The sequence below is a fragment of the Schistocerca piceifrons genome, chromosome X (assembly GCF_021461385.2).
Source record: "Schistocerca piceifrons isolate TAMUIC-IGC-003096 chromosome X, iqSchPice1.1, whole genome shotgun sequence".
NCBI classification, from domain to species: domain Eukaryota; kingdom Metazoa; phylum Arthropoda; class Insecta; order Orthoptera; family Acrididae; genus Schistocerca; species Schistocerca piceifrons.
Window position 1 is genome coordinate 259570705 of NC_060149.1, and position 14155 is coordinate 259584859.

General features: G+C 44.0%; 1 protein-coding gene across 1 annotated transcript in view; it reads right to left on the reverse strand.

Annotated features, from left to right (window-relative positions):
• The window catches only part of LOC124722295 (dedicator of cytokinesis protein 3-like), a 181798-nt gene extending 168869 nt beyond the window's left edge, over positions 1 to 12929 (reverse strand). The window contains exons 1-4 of the mRNA XM_047247478.1: positions 12869 to 12929; positions 9466 to 9770; positions 8173 to 8291; positions 6173 to 6257 (exon numbers count right to left, since the gene is read on the reverse strand). Coding sequence (XP_047103434.1) covers positions 6173 to 6257; positions 8173 to 8291; positions 9466 to 9770; positions 12869 to 12929 — 570 coding nt within the window. The remainder of the gene's footprint in view (positions 1 to 6172; positions 6258 to 8172; positions 8292 to 9465; positions 9771 to 12868) is intronic.
• Positions 12930 to 14155: the final 1226 nt, after the last annotated feature.

Below are 14155 nucleotides of genomic sequence, written 5' to 3' on the forward strand. Positions count from 1 at the left end.
GAAGGTCGGGGCTTATTAACGGGACACTTACACACGTTAGACACTGAAGATGAACATAGCGAGGGAGGTTATCAAGATTCCATCTGAAATGTTTCGGGCAGCAGTAGAGCAATGTCTAGTGCTGTTACAGACTTCCGTGGATGCAGATGGTCGCCACATTGAGCAGCGTTTGTAACCTGGAACGCAAACATCGTACGCAGTTGACAAATGTTACCCTCTCAAGTGCAAATTTAAATATGTTTCTTTCAATGGTTTATCCGTTATTTCTCTTCCACATGTCCTTACAAAAGTTTCCTACCAATGAACCAAAGTCTGCCATCTGGTATATCAATGACTGAGTGAATCTATGTGATCATTCTACTTCATATCCTCCTCCCGCCCCCTCCCCCAACAAATTGTTCCACCCAGCCTATGGTGACCGGTTATCTTGTGCGAATGTGCTACAGCACACAATAAATATCGCACTAAAATTTGGCCATTTATCGTAGAATGCGATCCGGAAATCGCACTAAAGTTACGTCATTTCTCTTCTAATGCGTGCTGATATGCAACATAAAATGGACGAAAACATGTTTTGTAGCACTCTCTCAGAGATAATTAGAAACCAGTATCGAAGGCTGTGCTACGATCAACTCACAGAAAAGATGCAGCTGTCTGTCTTTGTCTGCGCATGCTCTAATGTGATTTCATACCATCTGGCATTACGACTGCTATGTTGGTCACAGCACCCGGTCAGTATTTTTCTTTGAAATTGGGTGTAACATATCGTGCAAACGTACAGTATGAATGCTTTCAGAAGAGCACCTGCCAAAGTGGCCGTGTGAGTGGTCAAGTTCACTGACTGGTAACTCGTACACATGGGTCCGATTCCTACTACTACTAACCTTTTCTCATTTATTTCATTTCTCATAATATTAAACAATTACTTCTAAAATTTAAATATGTCTAAACAGTTCAATTTATATACATAAAATTAATATATTCAATTTAGTTACGATTACTACCCTTGTAAGTCAAAAGGCTATATGCCACCAAATTGTAGCACAGTGATAAAAATTTTGCACAAACCAGCACTACACCCAGGAATTTGTATAATTTGGTTCAAGTGGTTCAAATGGCTCTGAGCACTATGGGACTTAACATCTGAGGTCATATCAGTCCCCTAGAACGTAGAACTACTTAAACGTAACCAACACACATCCATGCCCGAGGCAGAATTCGAGCCTGCGACCGTAGCGGTCGCGCCGTTCCAGACTGAAGCACCTAGAACCACTCGGCCACAGCGGCCGGCTGTATAATTTGAATGAGCCCAATTTGAGTCAATGATGTCACAATCGCAGGATAATACGTTCACAGTTCTACATTTATGAATATTAATGCAAGATGCCAATCTCTGCAACAGTTTGAAAACTGTCTCTTACATTTGTGCATCTTTGAACATGGTACTCCATTACACGTAACCATGGCAAAAAGTCTGAGGTTACTGTTAGTATTGCCTACAAGGTCATTAATATACAACACGGACAGCAAGGATCCCTACCCAATTTCCTTTGGCATGCCAGAAATTATTTCTACATTTGTCGATGACTGTCCATCCGGGCCATGCTGATCTTCTCTGAATCGTCCCACTTTTAGTATATGCGACGCTTGACGTGGTGTAAAGAGCGACGCCATGGACAGTGGATGACTGGAAACGACTGACTCAGAATTAGGAATTATTCTTTATCCTGTTGCAATCTGACGGAAGGGTTTGGTTTTGGCGAATGCCTGGAAAACGCTACCTGCCGTCATGTGTAGTGCCGAGGCTGAAGTACGGAGCAGGTGATGTTACGGAATGGGGATGTTGTACGTGGTTAGCGTGTGGTACTTCATTGCGCTTAAGGAAGCAGTAAATGAGGGCAAATATAAATACATTTTACAGCATCGTATACTGCGTACAGTAGATGAGCAATTCGGAGACAACCAGAGAATTCACCCTGTCTTAAAGCAGCGTCTGTGAAAAATGATTTATAGACAGTATCATTCCTGAAATGGCCTGCTCCAGTCCGACCCCCCTCCCCCAGAATCCAGACCTAAACCAATGGAGCACCTTTTTGATGAGTCAGAACGCCGACATCACTCCAGACCCCAGCGTCCAACATCACTACCTTCTCTGGTTTCGGCTTTTGAGAAAGAATGGAACATAAGAACATAAAGTGAAGCTGAAGTAATTCTTAATGGACATTAACTTGGTTTCAGGAAAATCGATGTATTCAGATCTTGCGCTTAGTAATCAAAGTAGAACCAGAATAGCTTAATGGGCGAGACAGAGGAGGATATCACACCAATCGAAGGAATCAACTTACTATAGAATGTACGACTATGTTCCTAATTCACAACTGAATAAGCTGATGTAAGGACGTCGTAGTTCATCTGAATTCCCTTCCAACATTATGCATGCTCTAAGCTGTGTGACCAGTTCCTCGACCACTGAAAAAGAAAGTGCTCGATGCATTGCCAGCCGTTATGTAGCAGCTGTAGCTGTGCTTGTTCAGCGAGAAATTCTGCTTAGTTGAGCGAGACTTATATTGCTTCGTTTCGTCCCGCACACCATTTCATTCCAACGGAAACTCTCATTTCAGTGCACACTCACTGCAAAGTGAAGCTTTCTTTCTGGAGCCAAAGTTTGGCTCGTAACATTTCTGGATATTCACCTTGCTGAAATCTGATTCGGTTGTCATACATGACTGTGCTTACTTCTTATTTAAGATAAGCAGTCATATATTCGAAGCTTGCTATCCGAACTGCTGGCGTGGATGTTATACCAGGTGACAGATAAATTTCATAGAACAAGCAGCACGTGAATACTGAACCACTGCATTTGTAGTGCTACAATTCCATAGCCAGCACGTCACGCTTTTATTGTAGTGTAAACAGATATAAAATATTATAACTTTTAACAAGTTCTCATGTCCCATGGTTCAAATGACTCTGAGTACTATGGGACTGAACTGCTGAGGTCATCAGTCCCCTAGAACTTAGAACTACTTAAACCTAACTAACCTAAGGACATCACACACATCCATGCCCGAGGCAGGATTCGAACCTGCGACCGTAGTGGTCGCAGACTGTAGCGCCTAGAACCGCGCGGCCAACCCTTCCCCCCAAATTAAGTGTCTGCAAAACTGCTTGCTCCAATAATGTTCGAATGTGTGTGAAATCTTATGGGACTTAACTGCTAAGGTCATCAGTCCCTAAGCTTACACATTACTTAACCTAAATTATCCTAAGAACAAAAACACACGCCCATGCCCGAGGGAGGACTCGAACCTCCGCCGGGACCAGCCGCACAGTCCATGACTGCAGCGCCCTAGACCGCTCGACTAATCCCGCGCGGCGCTCCAATAATGGAATAGCCTTATAGCTACTTTATAACTGGCACGGTGCTAGAAGTACCTAACTCGTCAAATCTTGTTATTTCTTTTCCATTGCACCATTTCAATCACTTTTCTAGGAGTCAGTTCTGCTCTTTATATAGCTGTTGGCTGATACGAAGTACATGACACTTCCACATTTAATAAAGATATACGAGGGTAATCCCAAAAGTAAGGTCTCCTATTTTTTTATAAGTACATAGACTTGTTTATTTCTACAATGGTTTACATCAGTTTACAGCTTGAACATTTAGCTATTTTTCAACGTAATCACCATTCCTGTCGATGTAGTTTTGTAGACGCTGTGGCGGTTTTTGTATGCCCATGTCATACCAGCTCGCCACCATGCTGTTCATAAAGTTATGAACCACTTCTTTCACCTCGTCGTCTGAGCTGAATCGCTTTCCGGCTAAATGTTCTTTTAAGCTAGGGAACAGGTGAAAGTCACTGGGCGACAAGTCAGGACTATAGGGTGGGTGGGTGATTATGTTCCACTGAAACTGTTGTAGGAGAGCAACGGTTTGCGAGCTTTGTCATGGAGCATGTGTACGCTCTTGCTCAACGTTCCTCTTCTCCGGTTCTGAATTGCCCGTTTGAGTTCTTTCATGGTCTCATAGTACCTGTCAGCGTTAATTGTGGTCCCAGTGATTCAGCTCCGACGACGAGGTGAAAGAAAAGGTTCATAACATTCTGAACAGCATGGCGGCGAGCTGGTATGACATGGACACACAAAAACTGCCACAGAGTCTACAAAAATGCATCTACAGAAATGGTGATTATGTCGAAAAATAGCTAAATGTTCAAGCTGTGAACTGATGTAAACCATTGTAGAAATAAACAGGTCTATGTACCTATAAATAAAATAGGAGACCTTACTTTTAGGATTACCCTTGTAAATGAGCAATAGCCAAATGCATTTGCATATGATACTCTCGCAACACAGTACTGCATACTTTCTGTATAATCTGACGTTTTGTACGCTCCCTCGCTTTCGAATATCACAGCTACAACATTCCGAGTGTTAACGTAAAAGTTGATTTTCTTAAAATATTTGACAATTAATCGACGACCATTTGTCCATGTTACCCGAACTGATTAAAAAAACTGAATTTAATAACTACTATAAAGAATAAAATCTGGAGGTAGTAACGACTTAAGAGCAATAAGCTGAGCTAAACTTTCTAAATCTGGAGAAAGAGGTGGGAAACTGAGGAGTGCTCTCATAGACTGGTGACTGTACTCGCGACTGCACCAAGTAAGTGGACACCAACAATTTTTCCAACGTTGGTAACAATAGAAGTACACAGCAACCACTGGCGTTTAAGATGCTTCAATATGTATGTTGTATAAGTGGAAACTAAATACGTCATTGCGTTATAGGTACGTCAGAAACCGAGCTCTGGCAATTACGAGACGTGTTCCGTCAGTAATTCAATACATTTTGCATCTGAAAGCTGGTTTGTTTCATTCGGGATTCGAATACACCATGTTATTTCCCTCTCTTTTGGCTACAAAACCACATTCTTCAACAAAATCTCCGTTGAATGCGACGGCATTATACCACCTTACTGCGAGGGCCTGTATGCTCGCATGGTACCACTCCATTGGTCGACATCGGAGCCGACGTCTTGCTGCACCAATAACCTCCCCATCATCCACGTACTGCTTCCCGTGGAGTGCATCCTTCATTGGGCAAAACAAATGGAGGTCGAAAGGTGCGATATCTGGACTGTAGGGTGGAAGAGGAAGAACAGCCCAATGAAGTTTTGTGAGCTCCTCTCGGGTGCACAGACTTGTATGAGACCATGCGTTGTCAAGAAGAAGGAGAAGTTCGTTTGCATTTTTGCGGCATCGTTGCGACGTGAAGGAGGACACCAAACAGAACAACCCTTCACAGTCCCAGAAGACCGCCGCTATGACTCTACCGGCTGAGCGTGCGGCTCTGAACTTTTTCTTCCGAGGAGAGGTGGTGTGGCGCCAGCCCATGTACTGCCGTTTGGCTTCCGGTTCGAATGATGAATCCATGTTTCATCGTCTGTGACGATGTTCGACAAAAAATGGTCACGATCAGTCTCGTAACACGCAAGCAATTCCGCACAGACGGTCCTGCGTTGCTCTTCCTTGTCTTTTGCTACACGGCGAGAAACCCAGACGGCACATATGTTTGAGTATCCCAACTGGTGGATGAGTGTGTCAGCACTGCCAACAGAGACGTCCACTTGTGCAGCGAGGTGCTTGATTGTCATCCGGCGATCACCTCGAATGAGAGTGTCCGCACGTTCCTACATTGCAGGAGGTGAAGTTGTGTGCGGGTGGCCGGCATGCCGGAAATCGGACAGGTTTGCGCGGCCTGTCCGACTCACCCTGTGTTTGTTCACAGCCAGGTCACCGTAGGCATTCTGCAAACACCTATGAAGATCTGTGATGCTCTGGTTTTCCGTCAAAGAAACTCAATGACGACTCTCTGCTTGGAATGCACCATCGTTACAGACGCCATCTGGAAGGCTACGTAAAGCGCCGCCACCTTTCGGAACTTCATGGAACTATAGGAGCTGAAGCGAGAATATTCCATGGCATCTCACAAAAAAATCCGCATTTTTCAATTGAAAATGACCAAGAAAAAATGTATTGCACTACTTATTGCATGTCCCTCGTACATGTTATATTATGGTGATCATATGATTTTGTATAGCCCTTATAAACTGTGACTACATTTAGATATGTGATAAATTATAACGAGTGACAACTGTAAGACTCACGACATTGTACAGCTCCACTATGCTGACGGTATCAGGATCCACCATATGCACTCCCATACGAGGCACCAAGTCCAGGCCAAGTTTCCTGCAACAAATAAAGAGCCGATGAAAGATTATTCAGCACCGATTGCCAGAGAAACACAATCTGGATACCAATAGGTAAGAAGTAATCAGGTATCAGTTTCTCTTCCTGTAGCTATTTGTTTCTAATTATAACTAAATCAAAAACTGTTAAAAGAAAGTTATAAACTAAAATGGTGACACGGTCGGGCGAAAGACAAGTCTAGAAATACACATTTTCTCATGATATGCACGAATGATGCTAAAATATATGGTTGTGAATTGTCTTGTTGGAATATACACTCCTGGAAATGGAAAAAAGAACACATTGACACCGGTGTGTCAGACCCACCATACTTTCTCCGGACGCTGCGAGAGGGCTGTACAAGCAATGATCACACGCACGGCACAGCGGACACACCAGGAACCGCGGTGTTGGCCGTCGAATGGCGCTAGCTGCGCAGCATTTGTGCACCGCCGCCGTCAGTGTCAGCCAGTTTGCCGTGGCATACGGAGCTCCATCGCAGTCTTTAACACTGGTAGCATGCCGCGACAGCGTGGACGTGAACCGTATGTGCAGTTGACGGACTTTGAGCGAGGGCGTATAGTGGGCATGCGGGAGGCCGGGTGGACGTACCGCCGAATTGCTCAACACGTGGGGCGTGAGGTCTCCACAGTACATCGATGTTGTCGCCAGTGGTCGGCGGAAGGTGCACGTGCCCGTCGACCTGGGACCGGATCGCAGCGACGCACGGATGCACGCCAAGACCGTAGGATCCTACGCAGTGCCGTAGGGGACCGCACCGCCACTTCCCAGCAAATTAGGGACACTGTTGCTCCTGGGGTATCGGCGAGGACCATTCGCAACCGTCTCCATGAAGCTGGGCTACGGTCCCGCACACCGTTAGGCCGTCTTCCGCTCACGCCCCAACATCGTGCAGCCCGCCTCCAGTGGTGTCGCGACAGGCGTGAATGGAGGGACGAATGGAGACGTGTCGTCTTCAGCGATGAGAGTCGCTTCTGCCTTGGTGCCAATGATGGTCGTATGCGTGTTTGGCGCCGTGCAGGTGAGCGCCACAATCAGGACTGCATACGACCGAGGCACACAGGGCCAACACCCGGCATCATGGTGTGGGGAGCGATCTCCTACACTGGCCGTACACCACTGGTGATCGTCGAGGGGACACTGAATAGTGCACGGTACATCCAAACCGTCATCGAACCCATCGTTCTACCATTCCTAGACCGGCAAGGGAACTTGCTGTTCCAACAGGACAATGCACGTCCGCATGTATCCCGTGCCACCCAACGTGCTCTAGAAGGTGTAAGTCAACTATCCTGGCCAGCAAGATCTCCGGATCTGTCCGCCATTGAGCATGTTTGGGACTGGATGAAGCGTCGTCTCACGCGGTCTGCACGTCCAGCACGAACGCTGGTCCAACTGAGGCGCCAGGTGGAAATGGCATGGCAAGCCGTTCCACAGGACTACATCCAGCATCTCTACGATCGTCTCCATGGGAGAATAGCAGCCTGCATTGCTGCGAAAGGTGGATATACACTGTACTAGTGCCGACATTGTGCATGCTTTGTTGCCTGTGTCTATGTGCCTGTGGTTCTGTCAGTGTGATCATGTGATGTATCTGACCCCAGGAATGTGTCAATAAAGTTTCCCCTTCCTGGGACAATGAATTCACGGTGTTCTTATTTCAATTTCCAGGAGTGTATTACGTTAGTTTGGTGAAGCAAAGTTTTAAATCTGGAGGTTCGAACTTTCCTAAGGTAATGGATGCTGACGAAAATTATCAGACTTTGTACCAGCCGCGTGATAACCAATGTCGACGTTTTCGTGCAGCATAGCACCCCAAAAAGGATGCTAGATATGATCCTGAAACAACAAAGTTTACATCTGTAGTGTGCGAATTGCGTTGCAGTTACCTTACAAATTATCACTCGGTTTCAATGATATCCGCTTTGTTATTGAGCACGTTTTAGAACGTGATGCTGAACGAATGAGATATACGAACTCTGGGTGTGATTCCAGCATCGTTGTCAGTTTAACCTATAACAAACAGCAGATGTTCCTCGACATATATGGTAAGCTGCAGAGGGCAAAGCCATAAAATTTAGTCAATATCGGGAACCACGAGGCTGCTTCGGTCGCAGGTTCGAATCCTGCCTCGGGCATGGATGTGTGTGATGTCCTTAGGTTAGTTAGGTTTAAGTAGTTCTAAGTTCTAGGGGACTGATGACCTCAGATGTTAAGTTCCATAGTGCTCAGAGCCATTTTTTAGTCAATACATTCCAAGACCGCTGTACTCCAACCGTCCTTCCTTCTTCCTTATCTTATTAGAATAACTACGACACTGCGATGCCTGTGTTATTCTGATTTACGATGCAAAGTTGCATGCATGTCCGCAGTAACAGGTATTGCGACGACTGCAGCCGTTATAAAATACATTAAAGGCATTCGCAGCTGATGGTTGTCCATATTCGCAATTGCGAATACATTTGGTGTATTTCATAACGACTGTAGTCGCCGCAGTGCCTATTCCTTTGGACATGCATGCATGTCCAAAGGAACTTTGCATCGTAAATCGAAATAACACAGGCCCTGCAATATCGTATTTATCCACTGACACCGGGCAAGCGACGTTCAAGTAAAATGTCTCTTGACGACGTATGAAAGTTTGGGTCTGGCCGTGAGTTGTGACAGATAGCCAAATGGTAAGGCAACCGCTGGCGATAAGTGGGAAATCCGGGTTCGAGTCCCGACTAGACACAAATTTTCACTTACGTCATTCCATTCTACAGCTGATGATTCGCAATTACGAATACGTTTAATGTATCAGAATGACGTTCGACAACAACGAGATAAGTAGATACGGGTGTCTGTTAGAAATAGAATGTAGGAAGGGAAGCCATGGTCTTCCCAACGAACAGCGAACAAGGAAACCAAAGGAATATCTAAATCCTAATGACCGGTTATCGCCTGTTACCTCGTATTTCGTAGTACTTCCTTCTCGCTGTGTAGCACATAATAGTCCTTCCATAGTCTCACAGAAGGGCGGATACATCGTCGATTAAAATCGTATAGAATAAGATCACCCACAAAGCTACTGAACATTCCTAATTCTTAAAAAAGATACCTGAGAAACACATCCAGCGCCACTCAGGTCAGACATGGTTCAAGATCGCGTACCAAAATGAACATTGTTTTAGAAATAATATAATACTTGGCTAATCATACAACGGATATACAGCCAGCGCTCACCATGCAGTAAGAACTTATGCTTTAAGCTGGTTGGCATGATTGGCAGATGGGACTCTACGGTTATAGTTATCGAGTCGAGAGGAATCAGCATCACTAAAGTGGTCCCTAGGACTAGCACAACTACTGGAACCAGCTGACAGGTTCCAGGGAGTTCGTTAATTGGTAGGGTCCGTACTCTGTCGGAATAGAGAAATACTAAAGATGAGTATGTAGAATATTGCACTTTTCTCAGCGATATTGATTTATACTCGACATTCTTTTCTGCAACTTTTCACAAAAAATTCAGAGTCATTAGTTTAATGCCTCAAACCTTTGGGTATGTTCATCCGTTTTATGTCTGACCAATTACTGAGTCGTGAACCTGTCGATCAAGTTCTTTCGTAAAAGTATACGATGCAGTCAAATGAAAACGAGACATATAGGGAAAAGGTAAGTAAACCACAAATTATTTCAAAAGTAATCGCCTTAACAGTTAATACATTTATCCCCTGTGAGACAATACCTTCACGGAAACGTGTTTGTGAGTACATACGGAACCATGATTGTACCCTGAAGTGCACTTCTTCTTCGTCCGAAGCAAGTCGACGGCCACAAAAGTGTTTCTTCAGAATTCCAAAAATATAGAAATCTCGTGGAGAGAAATCGGTACTGCATGGGGGATGTTAAGGGCTTATCAGCGAAACTTCCGCAGCGTATTGGATGAAACCCTGGCAATATGTGGGCGGGCAGAAGTTTCGCTGGGAAGCCCTTACATTCCCCCGCACAAGCTCAATCTCTACCCATCCGATTTCCAAAATTTTGGAGCCCTGACGAAAGACATTCGTGGTCGTCGATTTGCTTCGGACGAAGAGGTGCACGCCTGGGTACAACAATGGTTCTGTAGGAAACTGCAAACAAGTTTCCATGAAGGTATTGTCTCATAGTGCGATAAATGTAGTAACAGTTATAGTGATTACGTTTTAAACAGTAACCAGTTTACTTACTTTTTCCAACCTGTCTCGTTTTCATTTTACTGCATCTTAGACTACGTTGTCTAGAAACCTTTTTCCTCTCACCTACAAGCAGTTCCGTTACTCGTAACTAAACCAGTTGTTCAAAATCCATAAGTAGGTCAGTGATGTGATTCTCCCGATAAGGACACTAGAAACGGAAAAATAAATGTTATTTTAACGCATCGTCGGCGTCGAGGTTATTAGGGACGAAGCACAAGCTGGGAAATCGGACGCATTTTTTTCCAAGGAACCTGAGGCAGTTAACCCCGTGGAAAAACTCAATCAGGATGACTGATCAAGGATTTTAGCCCTACTTCAGAATACGAGTACAATGTCGTATCCAATGCGCCACCACTCTCGTCGTGGAAGGGAAAAGACTATACGATGCTTTGAGTGTGACCTGACTTACAAACAACGCAAATACACTGAAGAGCCAAAGACACTGGTACACCTGCCTAATATCGTGTAGGGTCCCCGTGAGCACACAGAAGTGACGCAACAGGATATGGCATGGACTCGAATAAAGTCTGAAGTAGTGATGGCGGGAACTGACACCATGAATCCTGCAGGATTGTCCATGAATCCGTAAGAATACGAAGGGGGAGGGGGGGGGGGGAGATCTCTTCTGAACAGCACGCTGCAAAGTATCCCAGATATGGTCAATGTATCTAGTCGTATCAGGGATCCCATATCACTCCAACTGCACATGCCCCACACCATTACAGAGCCTCCACCAGCTTGAACATGCAGGGTTCATGGATTCATGAGGTTGTCTCCATACCCGTACACGTCTATCCGCTCGATACAATTTGAAACGAGGCTCATACGACCAGGCGACATGTTTTCGGCAGCAATTTCAGGAAGGGTTGCACTTTTGTCACAATGAACGAGTCTCTTCAGTCGACGTTGGTCCCGTTCTTGCAGATCTTTTTCCGGCCGCAGCAATGTCGAAGATCTGATGTTTTACCGGATTCCTGATATTCACGGTACTCTCGTGAAACGGTCGTAAGGGAAAATCCCCACTTCATCGCTCATGCGCCGACTATAACACCACGTTCAAACTCACTTGTTGTGCATCTTCATGTTTTCGCGGCGTAAAGACTGTTCCATAAAATTTCGGGCGTGCAGCCGCATAAATTCAGTTTATTCTTCTAATATTTCGGCTGAATACCATCCAGCCATCTTCAGAGTAAGCCGAGGTGAGTAACGTTGCAGCACTTGCTCCGTCCTTTTAACTCCACTTGCTCTATCCTTTTAACTCGAGGAGCGGGGTTACTGAGTTCTTTACGTTTTTTATTAAGATGCCGTGTCCGTTGGCGACGAATTTAATTAATACAGAGAGCGGCTTCAGCTTGGATGGAATCCGGCAATTCCTGTAATTAAATCACAAAGACGTCCCGACGGTTCAGCTCTCCGTGACACATCAATATCACTGTGTGGATCGACTGCGCAGCCATAGATTTAATTTCCATGCGTATGTTAAACCTCTTTGCCGCCTATCAACGTCTCTGGCGCCTTGTGTATCTTTGGCCGCACATGCAGTGGTTCAGTCCTCGAGTTGAAGGACGGAGCAAGTGCTGGAGCGTTAGTCACCTCGGCTCACTCTGAAGATGGCTGGACGGTATTCAGCCAACGTATTAGAAGAAGAAACTGAATTTATGCGGCTGCACGCCCGAAATCTTATGGCACTGTCTTTACCCCGCGAAAACATGAAGAGGCACTTCAAGTACCTCTTCGGGGAGGAGATGGTTTTAAATGTTCGCCAAAGACACTCGAGAGCGAGGTTATTGTGCTCTTTAGGTTTTTTTATATTATTGAGATGCCGTGTCGGTTGGCGACGAATTTAATTAATAGAGATAGCGGCTTAAGCTTGTATGGAATCCGGCAATTTCTGAAATTAAATCACAAAGACGTCGCGACGGTAAAGCTCTCCGTGGCACATCGATATCACCGTGTGGATCGACTGCGTAGCCATAGATTCAATTTCCATGCGTATGTTACACCTCTTTGTCGCCTATCAACGTCTCTGGCGCCTTGTGTATCTTTGGCCGCATATGCAGTGGTTCAGTCCTCGAGTTAAAAGTATCTCTGTATTCGAATACGCATGAATATACCAGTTTCTTTGACGATTCAGTGTATAATAGTTTGAAATGGTTGAGTTTCATCTTTGGGTGTTCTATCTTATGGATTGCTGAGACAATCGGTCAGTTCTTCTGGAACTATACCATGTCAGCATTGTTGAAATAAGAATTCGTATTCCTGGATCCAGTCGATATCAGTGTCTACTGAGACGCAGTGTTCCTTCCCGGGAGGAAACGAGGAAACCAGTCTTTGAATTTTCGAATTTATGGGTAGGTTTTTTTAATGACTTACACAGATCTTGAAACATATAATCTCTGTGGACGTATGTGGGGCGGAAGCCTAATTCATTCATAAATACATCAAACGCGCATTTAACAAAGAATTAAAGTACGTCCAATAAACAATTTTCATTAAAGAATGTCAAAACAAAATTGTAATATCCTAGGTGTTACAGAAACTTTAAAGAAGCTTAAAGTCATTGGATAACGCGAGATAGCGGAAATTGCTTTACAACAAACAATATACATTGATAATGCGAAACAAACATAAAGCATAAGACGTTTTAGGTAATCTGTAAAAGATTAACATTTTCTAAAACACAATTAATTGCATAAAAGAACAGTCAACATTTATCCTCCAGTTTTTCCGTGTCGTTTGTTTTATTACTTTTTAAAAATATTCTACACTATAAAATTAGCTAACATTGATAAATTATCGTTCGATGATGCAGTGGAGAGCAGTAGAAGTAAATTTACTCTTTCCTCTTGATTAGATGAGCATATATGGTGACGTATTGTCTTACAAGCGAGTTAACTGAGAAGGTTACGCTTTAGAGCCAAATGTATGGGGGTAACAAAAACTTATTTCTTACGAAAAACGGCGCCTTTGTTGGTCGATGTAATGATAATAATATAACTGCATTTGTAATATACTGAGTCAAATTTTCGTCATTTGTTGAGATTTGCAGAAAATTATTTTTATGTAATTCATAAGAAAAAATGTGTTAGATACTGCGTTGGTGATTTACAGGCACTTCAATCTGCATTTCTAGCGCCTTTCATGCTCTTATTTACCTGCTGATATCATAGGTCTTGAAGAATATCAGTGATTTACCAAGGGTAAAATCTTTTATAATAAATCTACCGTGCGTAAGACATAGGTTGCTTTATTTTTGCATCCAGTGTGACAAAAAGGGCTCCGCTGAATCCGAAATTTCTTACCCACCATCGCCAAAGTATTTACGAGAACGGGACAGGCTTTACTTCTTGCAAAATAACGTTAAACTGCTCAGATCCTGTTTGTCCTTCGTCAAGGCACTTTATTATTGAGGTATTGGGTAATATTAGTCTAATGATGTACTCTGTATTACATTAATTACTGTCGAGCATTCACTCTGAACTCGGTATTTCATTTAGAAGGTAATTAAACCAAATTAATGAGTTTGTTGACAGCAGATCAACCTGTTAAAGAAGAAAGGTTTCTGTGAACGACAGAAATTCTGGGAAGAGAATAATTAATCATTTCGGTAGACAGTGAACAGCGTCAAAATTAGCGGTATATGTTATAATTAAAACGTAA